Below are 17,275 nucleotides of genomic sequence, written 5' to 3'. Positions count from 1 at the left end.
CGAAAGCCTTGTCGCAAGAGCATGCAGAGGCCCTAACACCTCACGACCTCCTCCCGATCGATCGGATGAAAATCAGACCTGTTTGAAATCCTGTGTGAGAACAGGAATCGTAAGCTGCGTGCTGTTTACCCCGCGATTCACTCGTACAGTGTGAGCAGCAGCTGAATACTGTGATTGAAAAAATCGCAGTGTATGCCCAGCTTTAGTATGCGCCCGATTATTTTCCATCTTCGCCTCTTTACTTCTTTACTCAATGGTTCCATTTCTGCTCTTTCTAGTAATTCTTCTGTACTAACATGGTCCTGCCATTTGACTCCTATTATCCTTCTCAGACACTTGTTCTGGAACACATCAATTACTTTTGTCGTCTCTCTTATTCATTTTCCAAGTATCGCAACTAGATAGCAAGACTGGTACTACCAGCATTTTATAAAGCCTCAGTTTCGTCCTTCGTGTGATGTTTTTGGATCTCCAGATCCTTTTCAGTCTGATGAATGCACCCCTTGCCTTTGAGAGTCTGTTCTTTAGATCTTTCATTCCTCCACCCTCTCTACACACCGTGGCTCTTAAACATGTGAACACCTCCACTTCTTCAATGTCTTTTCCATGTATTGTAATTCTTTCCTGGTTCTTTGCATTGATCCTTCATTATTTTTCGTGTTTTTTTCCATGTTTTATCTTAAGTCCTGTTCGTTTGGCTTCTTCGTCCAGTCTTATCGTTTTGTCTTGCATCTGCTGTCTGGAAGAAGACAAAAGCACTGTCGTCTGCAAAGTCCAGGTCATCCAATTTTGATGTAAATTTCCACCTAATCTCGTTTTCGCCTTGACCAACTGTCCTTTTCATTATCTAATCCATAACAATCAAAAATAAAAATCCTGACATGTAACATCTTTGTTTAACTCCTGATCTCATTCTGAACCATTCACCTAATTGTCTAAAGTGTATTTTAATACAAGACCGGGAACATGTTCTATTTAGCCAGTAAAGTTTGGCTCTTTGAGTCCGCCATGACACGAATGCGTTCCTGTTAAGTTGCTGTTAATTCAAAGGAAGTGATGTCGTGTGCAGAACACTTGAAAGTTTGTGCCATTTCTGGCTTTGTCTGTTTTGCAAAATGCAGCATGTTTTTAACTTTTTTTTTTTTTTTTAATTTCCAAAACAAATTTAAAACCAAAGCATGCTTCCTAAGAGGTGTGGTGTTCAAGGTTGTTGAAGTGTGGTCGATTTTATTTAAATTTATTTTTAAAAAGCGGATTTTCGATCCATTACAGCCCAAAGTCGGCAGGACACTTGGGGAATGAATGGGTTCGATTTGTACGGACAAAGAGAGGTAACATCAAGCCGACAGGATGGTTTGGTGTCTGCTCCATATGTTTTTAAAAAAGATACATACATTTGTGAGGCTAATTCACATAGGATTTGAGCGACATCTGAAACACAGAGCAGTTCCTACGATCTGGAAACAGAAGTCCAAAGCGCCGTCCCAAAGAGCTCACCACCGCACAGTAAAGGCCAATTTATGCTGACAACCCAGTCCTCGCAGATGGCATCGCAGATGGCGTCTGCGAAGCCCCCACCCCACCCCCTTTGCAGACACTCTGCGCACACCTCCCAAAAATTGTGACCACCGCAGACAGCCTTGCAGACAAGAGGGCTCTGATTGGTCCACTCTACATCCGCTGTACACGCACTTCCGCTTCCCTACTTTCCCGGTTTGGTTTGTTTTCACGACCGCCATTTTTAAAAAACACGAGCGAAGATGGAGCAGCACGAAGAGCGGTTGATCGAGGAAGTACATACATCTATACGACTCCAGTTCTAGTCATTATAAGTAACCGGAGGATAAACACTCCACTAACCACACCCACCAACAACTCCTAGCGATTTCGCGACTTCGCGCCCCCTTGCGTTGTGGCGGTGAATAACATCGCGCACGCCTATTACTCCCCGCTCAACGATAAATTACAACTGTCTGCGACAAGCTATCTGCGAAAGCCTTGTCGCAGGAGCATGCAGAGGCCTTAAGGGTCACACTTGTGTTTAGCCTGTTGCTTGAATTGATTAGTTGTCCTTAGTCAGATCAACAACGTTCTAAGGTAGTATCTGTGCGGCCAAATATAATACTTAGATAGACGACAGTTACTGATCTAAAAGCAAACCAAAACATGCTTATTCACTCCAAGTCACTTCTTCGTCCTTGTTGTTGTAAAATTGCGTAGAGAGCTTTACAAAAGAAGGCAGTTGCACATATGACGTCACACATGCCGTGCCGCTGACCAATAAATCGCTCCGATCTAATGGCGGACAAGTTTTTAGTGATTTCTGGAACAGAATTCAGACGCAAATTTCTTTTTCAAACTTTTTTTTTAAAATCTGAAGTTTACAACCTATTTGAGCAGATCGCACCCAGAAAATCTAGGATTTTATGCTGGTCATGTTCATAAGACTAGCACTTGAAACGAAATGTTTAGTTTTATTAGAATTTTAGTTGACCACCAGAATTTCTGCCACCAGAAGAGGGCAGCAGTCAGCTCAGCTCAGAAGGGACGAGACCCTCAGCTCTGCTGCACTCCATAGGTCACGTCCTTGCAAGGCTTTTACAAATCAGAATACGTTTATATTAAAGCCATACGTATCCACCTAATCTGTAGCATATTACCAATTAGCACCTTATCGTTTCATAGACCTGTTCATTCGTTACATGTGAAATGAAAATGAGGGACGCTTGGTAAAATAGGATTCGCGTAATTGCCACATCTGCAAGGGTTATGATTAACCATATCAGATTAAACCGCAGTATAACTCGCTCACTTTAATTCCTTTTTCTTTCTTTTTTTTTTGTTGAACCAAGACCAGCTATAATCCAATCACTTTCTGTATTTATTCAGCCCTTTACTGAGTGTTGTAACCTTTTTATCTGTGCCTTAGCACCGAAAAATAATTCCATGAATGATTAAGGAATGGAGAGATGTCTATTTTTACTTTTTTTTTAATTTTGAAAGATTCAAGTTCAAAATGGTTGAAAGATTAGAAAGACTGTAGCTCTGTCTGTCTGGCCCAGCCAATCAAGACTGGTGACTCAAGCTTGCGTGTAGTTGAGTGGGAGTCGTGCAGAATTTGACGTGTTTGTGTATCACACCGATTGCTCTGGGTGTTGCCCTGCAGGAGGCAATGAACAGGTCACGCTGCAAGTTCAGCCCTGCCTGCTGTCCAAAATGTGTCACGCCCCTCGTCAAAACAGTACAGTCATGTAATTATTGCTGTTGTATTCTAGCCTTGAGGATGTACTGTTCTGTTTTTAACCTGGTCCACAAACAAGAGCAAGTTCTGTCAATGCCAAGTACCCGCTTTCAATTTAAACCCACAACCTCTCGAGCAGCTTCCCAGGCAAACGCAAGATTTCACACTTCTCTATTGACACAGCAGGGCGAGCAGACAAACTACCATTTGCTCGGACACATTTCACAAGCCTTATTAACGCCGTATTACATCGAGCCGTCACTCAGACAATGCACAGGTCTATTTGCACAGCTGAAACACTTTGTCCTCGCTGTATAGGAAAGAAAGAAGCAGTAAATAGACGTGCTGAGGGATTAGGCTATCTGTGCAGCACACCTCAAGGGTCAGTGATGTCCTCTGTACACATGCAGATGAACTGGTGGTTCAGTTTGGTGTATGGAATCTAAGGTGGGGTTTACATTAGACCGTATCAGCGGATCATCAGATTAACGTTTTTAAAAACGATTCGCGTGCACACAGCAACGCCAATACACGGATACGCTAATCACATGACTAATTCGGCACGCAAGTTGAAATGTGTCAGTGTGGCTCATCGCTTCTTCCTCAGCGACTGCGCTCCAAATCACTCCGCCCTGAACAGCGAGTGCCCTCTGGAGGGTGCGCACTCCGGCCCTGCGCAGCTCACAGAGCGCACGAGTGAAGCGCACGAGCAGTGATTCGGGACTGAGCCGCTGTGCGCAAGTCACTTACCACTTGCAAGTGGAAGGATGGCAAGCCTAAAGACCATCATAACTACACAATGGGCAGTATTTGCATCAGTATTTGCAGTATTTTCATACTTTTATACTCTTTAATGAAAGGTGATACAAGGCGGAAGTCCGCACCGTTTTTCAGCAGTCGCGTCACATGACCAACGCCAGCGAATCAGGAAGGTGGATGTCAGTGACGTTGTCCAATGACGACGCCAGCTAGAGCTCAGCACAGCGTATCCGCGTATTCTCAATGTTTACACAGCGTGGACCCTGGCGGATTCCCGTTTCCAGGCGTTTTAATGTAAACGGACAGTGCATCCGCGAAGAAAACGAGACAGATACGGTCTAATGTAAACTTGGCCTAAATCCCTTGGGGGGGGGGGGGGGGTTTCGGCGTGGCCTAGTTTAGTATATCAGTTCTTTACTGCGAAACTTATTGTTACCTTTAGACACGATTCCTGTTCCTTTAATCGATGCAAAGAGAGACCAGTGAGCAGTGTTTGGTGTAGCCCTACCTCTATACACACTGATTGGTATTTCTGTTGATCATCTCTCCATCCCCCCCGATAACGACTCCCTGCATCGTTACAGACACAGCGAGACTGCTGATCCAATCCACTTTTAACGACTGCTGATAAAGTGTGAAAAGAGTTCCGTGCTGCCTTTTTTTTTTTTTAAAGGATGTTGCTCCTGGTCTCGTATTACAGTGTGTTGTGATGGTGATTCAAAGGCAATCAGCAATATGAGAATGGTTTGTTGTTATCTAAATGGTAGATTTATTTCAGAATCAGTTCTTCTAAAATGCTACACCATCCCAATACTGAAACCTGCTTGTGCACGACGTTTTCCTCACTCTTGCGTGCTTTCACACTCGATGTTTCATTCCTCCTACATGTACTTTAAAGATCAAGTTGCATGTTCATTATGTAGGAAGGGGTTACATGTGGAGACAAGTTCAGAGATGTGCAATCTCGGGGGAAACAAAACTCGAGCCTAAAACAGAAATCGCAACAAATTCCTAATGGAATTTGTGTATGTCATATCTGGTATGATTTTCACGGTAAATAAATATGAACGTGTGTTGAGGTAAAACGCCTTTGAAGTTCAAGATTTTAAGTGATGCAATGAATATTCCAGGGAAATTCAGCCCGTCAGACATCTGAAAAAGAAACCGCTGCGTGAGATAGTAGATTCAGGAGGGTCTGACTGTTTTTCAGGTTGCTTTGCTTATTCCCACCCCTTCCTGTGTAAAAGGGGCAAGGTTTACTTTCTGGTCCCTCCCTTGCAGCTCGGAGTATTTGAGTTTTCCCTCACTCCCACATCCAACAGAACAAAGTTAGAGATTGTCTGAGTACACGGAGTGTGTGTGTTTTAGAAGTTAGGCAGCACCACTGAGGTGGGCTATGAAGTATTAGGAGAACAAAGGATTTTTTTTTTTTAAACTTCAGTGCATGGTTTCTTTTAACTCGTTTGTGGATTACATTTGTGGATCAGTTTTGGGAATAGCAGATTCTTACCAGTGGATTTTATTCAAAGAAATGGTGGCTTACGATGAACCTGGTGTGGTGCCTATCAAACGGACTCTACAGAAAATAGACTATCAGAACCAAGTGTGCAGAGAACTTGAGGTGAGCCTTCAGAGGTTTAAAATGACCTCATACAATTTCGTCGCTCCAACGTGTTTATTTCTGCGAGACACAACACAATGTAATATTTGTTCCTGTAACGCTGTCGGTAGAATGAGGACTTTGCCCTGTCAGGTGCTACTTGTGTGTTTCTCTAAGGTGTGTGCGTACTCCCAAGGAGTACAAAGGTTGCGGGATTAGATGGTTGTTTTGAACGGTGCTGCTTTTAATGGTCAGCCACGATGAGCTGGACCTGTCTGAACAGGCAGTTGTAATGAACAGACCTGAAGAGCAGGTAAAGCAGATCCTGGCCTCCAGGGCTGCGGGATTGCACACACTGGGAATAAAAGCATTCCAGCAGTTTACAGGGGTACTGTCTTGTATGACCTAGGTGTGCCTGGCCCCAGGCCAACACCATGGGGAAGCAGGATTAGATAAGAGGCCACGACTTGGGGCTCTTCTTCCCCTTTATGGTTTGATTCGGAAGCGAAAAACGAGAAGTGGTTGACTTGTCAGGAAAGCTGAATGGGAAGTTGAAAAGAATTGTGAATGAGGCCATTTCCGAACTTGTGAAAGCGTTCGCTGAATTTCTCCATTCCACAAATCATCATCGTGGCAATTTTTTTTTTTACAAGTCACCCCCACTTCTTGTTTAATCAGCAGTTTAACAGTTTGGTCTGTCTTTAAAGCCGATGGTCCACCAGCAGGGAAGCCAGAGGATTCCCTCACTGTCCTCCCCCAACACCACAATCTGAACCACAGTACTGTGATCTAGTTTGAGGGCTTCGAGAGTCCATTGCCTGCCAAAACTCCCTCTTCTAGAGGTTTTGTCCCATCAGCAAAGCCAGAAATGGCACCTTCTGTCAGTTTGTGGTTTGTATAAGGTTTGCTTATTTCAGCAGCGGAATTGGGATTCGATTCAGTCAACCATGTCAAAATAAAATTTAAATAATACAAGCTTTACGCTAGACTGCACTGTTAGCAGATTTGTTGACGGTCCCCTCGTAGTCCATCAGCATTTTGCTGATTGACCATCAGTATATAACCCGTGTTTATTGGCCACAGCAAAGGCAGGTTACTTATTTTCAAGCGGATACAGTAGTTCTCTTGTGGTCCGAGTTCACAAAGTATAACTCAACCTCAGACAGCATTCTGGATAATGTGAACTAGATCTGCTCTGCAGCTGTTTGAAGCAGTCTGAGCCTGAATGGTGGATCTGTTCATCAGCCTCGCTGTTTCAAACCGAACACAGTCTCATTCTCTCCCTCTCTGGGGAGAAAGCCAGGCATCCATATTTAATTGCACCTTTCAAACAGAGTACATACGGTCATTTGTCTCTATTGGGCTTTAAAGATATAAGCATGGTGCCTTTTTTTTTCAAGCCCCTGAAGCCCTTGAGTGTTTCAGGACTGTGATTATACTTTAAAGTAATCCTGCTGGGTCTGCTGGTGTAAAATCACGTTGTCAGGTTTGTTTTGCTTTTAATTTTTTCCCCCCTTTACTCTGGTTTGGATGACTGGGACTCGAGCCAAACTGTTATGGCTTTAGGGCTGTAACACTGTATTGTTTGTATAGGGGTTCAGGTGTGCTTTTCCCTCTCACACGAGGCCTGCAGGACCTGCCTCACTGGTGAGTTATAAGGGAGTAGAGAAGGAAAGAGAGGCCATTGGGGGATGAGGTGGAGAAGTGCACAGTGTTGAGCAAACCTGGGTCTTTCCCCTGTTGCCCCTGACGTTGATATACATAACGGTTCATCATCCCCTCTGAAAGTGAGTTGAGCGAGACAAAGTGAATTAAATATCCCGTCAAGGCAGTTAGAGCGTGTGTGAGGCCACTTTGTCGAATGTGTCTAAAAGTCAGAATGGGACAGCTGAGACAGGGGTCTTGTACATTCCACGCATGCCTATAGACCCCCTGAACTCCATGGCTGTAGGCAGAAAGAGCCCTTTGTGCTTCTTTCATACTGAGGGGACTCCCTCATGATGTGTCCAACAGCTGTTGCCTCCAGAGACTCCAATTTCTGCAGCCCAGGAAATGCTAGCCAGCCTAACCCAAAATCCGCCCTTGTCCCTTTTACTTTCCTCCGAACTAGTGGATTCTGAGAATGTCCCGTGACTAGTCATGCCTTCTTTTCATGAGAATAGTTGATGTCTGGCTGCATCAGAGCCTCGGTTGTTTTTGTGTCAAAAGTAGTTCAACTGTTAATGTTTGTCTTATCCCTTCCCGCCCCTCTGTCTTGCGTAGGAACCCAGTACTAAGCGCGTGCGGCCACTGGGCCGAGTCACCTCCCTGGCGAACCTCATCTCCCCTGTGAAGAATGGGGCCGTCCGGCGCTTCGGTCAGACCCTGCAGGCTTCGTTGCGGGGCGACGGGCGCTCCCCGGGCGTGCCCCAGCACAAACCAGGCAGCAAGGCTGCAGCACCCACACCACCCAAACGCCGCAACAGCACCCTCTGGTCCGAAACCTTGGACGTGCACCAAAAAGGAACCTTCTCCATGAAGGAGATAAAGAGACAAGAGGTGAGTACAAGAGCTGGAGAAAACAGATGGGCGCATACAACCCAGACTAGTAAATCTACCCTGTCTCCCACTGAGACATTACTGTGAATCAGACTGTGCTGACTTATTAAACCCTACGGGCCCTAGGCTTGGATGCCTTCCTGGTCCTTCCCACTTAATTCATTTGATGTGTACTCTGGCTGGGAGGACTGGAAATGGAGCGTCTCAACTGGATTTTCACATCTGCGCATCACACCACCAAGCTAACAGTCTTGGTGTTGTGGCACAAAGACGTTGCACAGCCTCTCCAAGAGTTTCAGTCTTTCCAGTCAGCCATGAAAGCAAACTGCCATAGTATATTCCGTATCTGAAAAATAAAAACATTTCTTTAAGTCTGACTAAGCCAGCACTAGTCTGAACTATTTAAGGATCTTGGGGTTTGTTTTGGCAATAAATGTACCACGTGTCTAAAGTAACACCTTGTTTTGATTTGTGGTTACACAGGCCATATTTGAGCTGTCTCGCGGAGAGCATGACCTGATCGAGGACCTCCAGCTCGCCCGCAAGGTTTGTACTCATTGTGGATTAATGTTTATGAGAATGTGTAACATGTTAAGTTTAGTTGTACATTTACACAGTCTGAATTGTTAGCTTGGACTAACAATCGAGTAAACTGACTGTTTAAGGTCTTTTTTTTTTAATTTCCAGGCGTACCATGACCCAATGTTGAAACTATCAATCATGTCCGAAGAAGAGCTGACTGCCATCTTTGGAGATCTGGACGCTTACATCCCACTTCATGAAGGTGAACACAACAATCCATTTCTCTCATCTGGCATTGGCTTTCAGTCCGTGTTTGACACTCAGGGCACTCAACACCACCTCTCGTGCTTCTTTCAGATCTGTTGGCACAGCTGGCCATAGCGACAGGCCCTGACGGGACAGTCGGAGAGATCGGCCAGATTGTAGTCGACTGGGTAAGACTTGACTTTTTTTTTCTCTTCTCTCACAACGTTCATTAAAACCTCTTAGTGTGACTTTGAATTAATGACCCTTTAATTTCCTCTTATAGTTGCCCAGGCTGAACGCATATCGGGCATACTGTAGCAACCAGCTGGCAGCTAAAGCCCTGCTGGATCAGAAAAAGCAGGACTGGAAAGTGCAGGACTTCCTGCAGCGCTGTCTTGAGTCACCCTTCAGCAGGAAGCTGGACCTGTGGAGCTTCCTCGACATCCCCCGTTCACGGCTCGTCAAGTACCCGCTCCTGCTGAGAGAGATCCTCCGACATACGCCGCCAGAACACCCAGACACTGTCAGCCTTGAAAAAGCTGTGAGTGTACTCATAATCACCTGAACATGTCCTTCCTACCTCCCTCTCTCGCTCGAACTTTGAAATGACGGTATGTTGCACATTCACAGGTCAGCATTATTCAAGACGTTCTGACGGACATCAACATGAAGAAGGGCGAGTCAGAGTGCCAGTACTACATCGATAAACTGGAGTACCTGGACGACCGGCAGAAAGATCCACGCATAGAGCAGTGCAAGAGCCTGCTGTGCCACGGCGAGCTGCGCAACAAGAGCGGCACGGTGAGTTTTGCACGTTCACACGCTCTCGTCGATTAAAAATGTATTACTCCGTAATCAAATCTAATCATTCGAACGACACTTTGACCCATGAGTCATTCAACACTACTTAACCACACCTTTGTGCGTTTTCTGTGTAGAAACTGCACGTGTTCCTGTTCACTGAAGTACTGGTCCTGACGCGGCCCGTGATGCGGAACGAGCGCCAGTGTTTCCAGGTGTACCGTCAGCCCATTCCGGTGCAGGACCTAGTGCTGGAGGACCTGCAGGATGGAGACGTGCGCATGGGCGGATCCTTCAGAGGGGCTTTCAGCAACTCGGACAAAGGTGAGCTTCACGCGTGTTTTTCTTATCTGAGATGATTTATGTCTGATTGATTGATTGGAATTTTTTTTTTTAACACTACTCTCTGTCCTGTTGCAGCCAAGAACATCTTCCGTGTGCGTTTCCAGGATCCGGCACAGGGTCAGACTCACACACTTCAAGTCAACGACATCTTCCACAAGCAGCAGTGGCTCAACTGCCTGCGCAGTGCCATGTCCGTCGTCCAGAGCGACGCCTCCACTGACGCCTGCCCCGATCACTGCTCCTCCACCGTCGTCATGGAGGAGACGGATGAGAACCAGCCTCAAAGCCACGAGCCTCAAAGCCATGAGCCTCCCAGCCCCACACCTTCCACCACCTCTACGTCGTCATCCTCCTCCTCCTCCCCCTCCTCCTCCTCCTCCTCCTTGTCCTCGTTGTCCTCATCATCTAGCTCGCCAAGGAAATCTAAAAAGGACAAGCGCATTCTTGGCTCTCTGGGCAAAAGGAAGGAAACCATGGTGTAGAGAGCGCTCTGGCTCGACATGGACTATAAGCTCATCCCAGAGCAGACTTGTATTTATGTGTGTGTTGGAACCCTGTGGTTCCGCAGCAGTATTTTTGCGTTACTGTCCTCAATGGCAGCTATATCCCCACTAATCCCCCACGCACTCCAAGCTGACCCACGGGGAGCAAATCCGGACCAGGGAGAGACAGTATTCTCAAGGGTTAACTGCATGTATCTCGAAGCGTTTTACACACATGCGCACACACTTTTTCACTCAGTGACCAGCATCTGAGATTGAGCATGAGATCACACAAGCCCTGTTTACTGTTAGTTTGGTATTATTGTTTTTATTTTATTTTATCTATTTGGTTTATAATTAAATTACCTTTTTATATTATATATTTTCAACCAGAATCTTACTGTAGCTCTTTGATAGCTTTTTTTTTTTTCCCTTTTCAACAACAGCACTGTAGTTTTCAGCTGAAAAACAGTTTATGCAAAAGAACAGCCACGAAGAAAAAAAAGTCTACTGGAAATGTTTAATTTCAGTACATTCCTCATGAATCAATAAATCAGCCTGACATTTTGCTGTATGGATTGTACATGATTTGGTAAAATACTAATTTAATTTTTTTAAAACCAAAAAAAAAAAATCACAAATTGTGATTTTACACCGTCACAATCAATATATGTAGTTTTTTTTTTTTTTTTTTTACTCGTGTAAAATTAAAACTGAGCCATGTTGGCTTTTTTTTTTTTTAAAAGAAAGCTAACTCCCGACAGGAAAAGGATAAATTTTCAATGTAGCATCTTGCATGGAGCTTTACTTGTACAATGGCGTGTAAATGCTTGTATAAATGGATGAGTTCACCACAATCGCCAGCAAGGAACTTGTATGTTGTATGAGGGTTTAAGATACGTTGTCTATAAGAATTCTGAATTGTGTCGAGTAAGAAGAGTCTGTCTTTGATTCTGGATACTGCGCTTAATCAGTTTTTGGTTGCGTTTCATTGTAGTGTCTTGAACAAAGAATGAATGTCGGATGCTTTGGTGAAAAGCCAGTGAGCGTTTTACTAGGAAAGATGAAAAGCATGTGGAAAGAAAGGCAAAAGTGAATGTTGGATGGAAAAAAGAGTCGCGAAAACAAGTTTGTTTGTATAAAAGACAAAGATGTGTTGATGTTAGTGGCGCCACCAGGGGGGGGCTGTGGCCACCCCTACAAATTTACTGGCCACCCCACTGGCCAGTATAGATTGTAGTAGCCTCAGTTATGCAGTTCATCCCAAATGCACAGCCAGCCAGACAAGACGCTCTTGATCTTCGGTGAGTGAGGGAAGATCATCTTCCCAAGAGGGGGAAGTATGCGTCGTAACGTGCTTTTTAAGTGCTAAATAGTGCTGTAGCTTTTTGACGGATTTTTGACATGTATAACTGAGTTACGTAGCTAACGTTAGCTGCTGATTGTATGTTATATCAGTCATTTTCAGACAATGAAGAGAAAGTCCACAGACTTCTTATTTTAAGAAAAATATTAGAACAGGAGAGAAAGAGACAGCAGGGGAGCAACAGAGGCTTAGTGAGGAGGAGGAGGACGGAGTAGAGGAAAAGACAGCAGGATACACAGCCAGCATCAATAACAGATCATTAGTAACATTAAATATAACACAATAAACCAAAGTATATCAGTAGGCATTTCCTTAAGTCTTTCTGATAGTTTTCTACTGGCCGGTTTACTACAACAGTATAATGATATCCTGAAATTATGGCTTTTAGTGTGCCACCCCAAGTGTCCCCATCTGGCCACCCCTATGAAATATTTCTGGAGGCGCCACTGGTTTGAAGTCTGAAGTGAGCTTGTAAATCTGTTTACTGTATAAAGAGAACATAATTAAAGGGACAATAAAGATCTGTGTAAGATATGCATCTGAAAATGGGTCTCGTCTTTGTTGTAAACGGCAAACTGAGCCACTGGACCCTGACACTCGCAGATGTCCGAAATGCCTGTTCCTTGGAAGTAAGTGGTATGCAATGACATCTAACCAGCATAGCCAAGGTCTACAATTACCTGTGGAAATCACAACCAAGTATTAGCAAAATTATGATGTTTATTGAGTATTTGTAGCCATTATACTTTTTGACTGGTCAGTTTACTCCAAATCCCACAACTCGCGTCAACCTACAAATAACATCAACTAAAATCTAATTAAACTGTGGTGGTCTTGAGTTTGGGTTCCTATTTGAGTGGAGTTTCTGTGCACGTTTTCCCATCGTCCCATCCATGGTGTGTTCTCAGTTCCTGCCCAGGGGTCCTGGGATAGACTGATTCACCATGACCCTGACCAGGATGGGGTTTTTGTTTTTAATAAACCCTTCTACTATGCTCCCAGGAAATGCTGGAAAACACCGAAACATGATAGAATTGCCAACAGTAAGCATGGTGTATGAATTTGGGCTCCAATTTCCGCTACATCACTTGAGTTCATACATCAATCATCTCATCTCATTATCTGTAGCCGCTTTATCCTGTTCTACAGGGTTGCAGGCAAGCTGGAGCCTATCCCAGCTGACTACGGGCGAAAGGCGGGGTACACCCTGGACAAGTCGCCAGGTCATCACAGGGCTGACACATAGACACAGACAACCATTCACACCTACGGTCAATTTAGAGTCACCAGTTAACCTAACCTGCATGTCTTTGGACTGTGGGGGAAACCGGAGCACCCGGAGGAAACGCACGGGGAGAACATGCAAACTCCGCACAGAAAGGCCCTCGCCAGCCACGGGGCTCGAACCCGGACCTTCTTGCTGTGAGGCGACAGCGCTAACCACTACACCACCGTGCCGCCTTAGTTGGTTCTATTTTCCAAAATGCAAACAAAATATTATCCCAGTTTAAATCGCTGTGACCCTGACCAGTCAGTTAGGAAGGAAGGAATGAACGAATGCTGTAAATGAACAAGTAATGTTCATCTCTTCAACAGCAATGACTTTGAACCAACCAGTCAACCACTGTATTTCTGCAATAATTTGAAAGCCTAGTAATCCATAATCCATCCTGAGCAACTTGCATAACAGTCTTAAAATCAGACTGTAATTTTTAATGTGATCCACAATTTACATTACAGGCATTTAGCAGATGATCTTATCCAGAGTGATGTACAACGTACCCAGAGCAGCCTGGGGGTTAGGTGCCTTGCTCAAGGGCACTTCAGCTATTCCTACTAGTCCAGGGAATTGAACCGGCGACCTTTTGATCCCAAAGCTGCTTCAATAACCATTATAGCATAGCTTCCTCATGTATCCTGTTTGGACTTTTTAGTATAACCTCCTCACATTCCAGAATAATCACCATCAATGCTGTTGTGTTTGTTTCTAGTGAATACGGAAAACAAAGAAACATGTTGGCATGGTGTCTGAAACATCTTCCGCACACCAATTCCTCTGCACATTTTTCCCCTCCACTTCAGCCCATTTCCAGTATCCTGCAGAATACCGTCTGGCAACTGTATAAAGAAAAAGTGTCTATTAAACAAATTCATTCATTTATCTCTCCTTACAGGATGTTGCTCCTTGACGCTATTTAAATCGGTGTTAATCTCTCTCTGTCCGTCCTCTTGTAGCAGATGGCAAGCTTCATGACTCACTTAACACACAGGCCCACCGTCTGGGTGTAGGTTCTAACTAGCACTTGCTCACTTCATTGCTTACAAGGTGATCCATCAGAGTGGCTTCGCTTGAACATTTACGATCAACCTGAAGAATGCGATCTGCTCTAGCTCGGCCTAGTCATAACCAGATGAGCTCATGAGCTGGAACAGAGCTTGGAAGCCTATGCTGTAAACACTTTCACATCCATGAGGTCAGCAGCTCAATTGGCTTGGCTCTAATTGCCAGCAGTGGGTTTTCAGGGGCCCGTGGATTTTATATGGAAATTGCCTCACGTCTGTCGTGAACAATAATAAGAGAATTCTTTGACTGTTCAATCATGTTTTTGCCCACGTGCCCGCCTGCCTGTTGGCTATTTACATTAATGAAGCTCTAATGTATGCTGGAATAAATAACAGCTCAACCACTGGACGCTTTTCAACAATGACGGCCTCAGAAATGAACACACTCACCATTGTGGTTTACTGAACAAAAAGAAACGCTTATTATCTGTTGTGGAAGTCAAACAGAGCTGCCAGTGATTGTCATTTTAGAGTCAAGGACTGAGGACATTTCAGTTCCCTCAGTGCATTTCCATTGACACAATTACCCTGTTATAAATTTAATTAATCAAAGTCAAACCTGGTAGATTTTTGGTTTAGCGACACTCTGAACACTGAGAATGCTGAGCTACGGTATAAGGGGATGCACAGGCGAGCCAGTAATACTATTTAAAACCAGTAAATCACTCAAAGACAGGCCCTAAGCATTTTGCATCACACCCGTTGCGTCTCTTTGCTCCTTTTACGCTTCTTGACGACAAGCCGACAAGGACTCGATTCTTAAGAAGGCAATAAAGCAGTTGGATGTGTCATTAATATGTACAACCCAGCTTACGCAATGCTGTTGTCTCCATTGTGTGGTTTTCAAAGAACCCAAGGTATGCATCTTTGGAACCGATAAACATGCAGGCACACAAAATACTACACATACTCGGTAAATCCCATTATAAAGGTGGGATACAATGATGCAGTCAAACAAAAATGATTCCGTGACCAGTGTGTGTATGACTGCCAATAACAAGTTTCAACAGGCTCCATCTATCACCCTAAACAGTTCTGCAGTATGTCACTCTGAGACATGCGGAACCCTAGAACCCTGATAATATGTAGAACACTACAAGCATTTGCTTTCAGATAAGGTTCCAAGTACAAATCCTTTAAGAATCCTAGAACCCTTAACTATCCAAAGAACACATAGTAAGCTATTTTGTTCTCAATCTTCATGGAAAAAAAAGAAAGAAAAATGTTTCCATCTAGTGTATTTGTTCTTTGATGTGTCCCACTATGTGAACCCTTAAAGGTTTTTGTTGTAGAGAAATCCTATAATTGAGAATTTCCTTCACATCTGTAAGAAGAACCCTTAAGGAACCCTTGTGTAGTGGGAAATTATCCAAGCAATTCAAAACTTTGTCAGTCGTGAAGAAAGAGAGTTTATAGTCAACTAGGATTTATAGTCTCCTAGGAACTAGAACATCAACTTGGAAGAAGGTGGCCTTCAGATGTGATCTTTCTCCCAGACATTTAAACAATATCACATCCCAGAAAAGCTGATAGGTGGAATGCTGACTCTAAATTTCCCCCATTTGGGAATGTGTGTGTGATGCTTTGTGATGGACTGGCATCCAGGTATTCCTACCTTGTTCCTAGGGTTCCTGGGATAGGCTCTGGATCCACTGTGACCTAGACCAGGACATGAGTATCTCAAGTGGTGCAAGAGAAAAGTATTCATCCAACCGAAAGGGGATTGTGAGTTTAATGGGACGATGCCACAGCCATGTCCTGAAATACTCAGTGGGGTTACTCAAGGGTTACTTGCCCTTGAGCAAGGTATCTGATCCCCAGGCTACTTTGGGTATGTTACTCTGAATAAGAGTGTCTGCTAAATGCCTGTAATGTAATGGTAGAAGAGAGCTAGTGGTTGGGGATTGTTAAATAATCAAATTGGGAGAAAATGGGGTTACTGAAAATGGGGTTACTCAGAAATGTCAGTGGTTCCTCCCTGACATTCTTGAGTGTGTTCAGCTGCCATATGACACAGTATGAGCAGCAGGTCAAAAAGGTTTCATGGGTCTTGGTGAAACCACATGCTATCCTTCACTCCCTAGTTGGTTGGGGAAGCCATGGCCTAATGGTTAGAGAAGCAGCTTTGGACCAAAAGGTTTGCCAGTTCAATTCCCTGGACCAGCAGGAATGGCTGAAGCACCCTTGAGCAAGGTATCTGATCCCCAGGCTTCTTTGGGCATGTTACTCTGAATAAGAGTGTCTGCTAAATGCCTGTAATGTAATGGTAGAAGAGAGCTAGTGGTTGGGAATTGGTAAATAATCAAATTGGGAGAAAATGGGGTTAAAAAAGATAAATGAACAGTTTTTTGGCTTGTACCTCTGGGAAAAATCCTTACACGTTCTATGTAGAATCCTGCATCCAAGTTTTTCTCTGTGAGAATTGAAAAATTGAAACTCCCCCAGGAGGCAAAGACTCATTATCTATCCAAATCACGAGATTGTAGATCCAGTTTTAATGCTCATTTGCATTTTCCAGAAGCTGAAGTCACAGCACAGTGCACTATTAAATACGAACTGACGTAACTGACGAAAAACGGCATTTCTGCTTAACCACAACCTCAGTAGACGTAGATGAAGATTTGATCAGATCTTAGATAAGAACTGGTTTGATCATAAGGGTTTTTATAGTTTTACAAGTCTGGATGGCATCACCTCATAACATCCCCTCAAGCCAAGCCCAAGATATTAGTTTTGAAATGATGACAGTTAAACGACACCTCTTGTTCCGGTTCTTTCATTGTAAGCCAGGTTGCTTAAAGGCATCTTCTACTTTTCTCTTAGCAGGAATGGAAGATGATTAGCATTTTCAGCTGGTGTTCCCATCATACACACTGTCTCTCACACACAAATCCTTTCACGTTGACGGACTGTCCACTTCCCTTTTAACTCTAAGGTGACAGTAAATGAATCAGCGGGGAAGTGGTGTGGGTTTCTCTTTCATTCTCTGACCTACATGCATAAAATGATAAGATAATGAGAGGATATTGCTC

General features: G+C 44.1%; 1 protein-coding gene across 2 annotated transcripts in view; it reads left to right on the top strand.

Moving 5' to 3' along the window:
- net1 (neuroepithelial cell transforming 1) overlaps positions 1–12,446 on the top strand; it is a 129,688-nt gene extending 117,242 nt beyond the window's left edge. The window contains exons 1-9 of one of the 2 annotated variants that reach the window (XM_060903325.1): positions 5,313–5,621; positions 7,863–8,138; positions 8,622–8,684; positions 8,826–8,922; positions 9,018–9,094; positions 9,190–9,447; positions 9,537–9,707; positions 9,845–10,031; positions 10,128–12,446. In XM_060903325.1, coding sequence (XP_060759308.1) covers positions 5,445–5,621; positions 7,863–8,138; positions 8,622–8,684; positions 8,826–8,922; positions 9,018–9,094; positions 9,190–9,447; positions 9,537–9,707; positions 9,845–10,031; positions 10,128–10,534 — 1,713 coding nt within the window. In that variant the 5' untranslated portion in view covers positions 5,313–5,444 and the 3' untranslated portion in view covers positions 10,535–12,446. Of the gene's footprint in view, positions 1–5,312; positions 5,622–7,862; positions 8,139–8,621; positions 8,685–8,825; positions 8,923–9,017; positions 9,095–9,189; positions 9,448–9,536; positions 9,708–9,844; positions 10,032–10,127 lie in introns of those variants that run through there. The other variant, XM_060903324.1, reaches the window with a different exon arrangement.
- The last annotated feature ends 4,829 nt before the right edge of the window (positions 12,447–17,275 follow it).

This window comes from Neoarius graeffei, chromosome 21 (assembly GCF_027579695.1).
Source record: "Neoarius graeffei isolate fNeoGra1 chromosome 21, fNeoGra1.pri, whole genome shotgun sequence".
NCBI classification, from domain to species: Eukaryota; Metazoa; Chordata; class Actinopteri; order Siluriformes; family Ariidae; genus Neoarius; species Neoarius graeffei.
The sequence above is the reverse complement of the archived record's forward strand: the minus strand, read 5'-3'. Positions and strand labels throughout refer to the sequence as shown.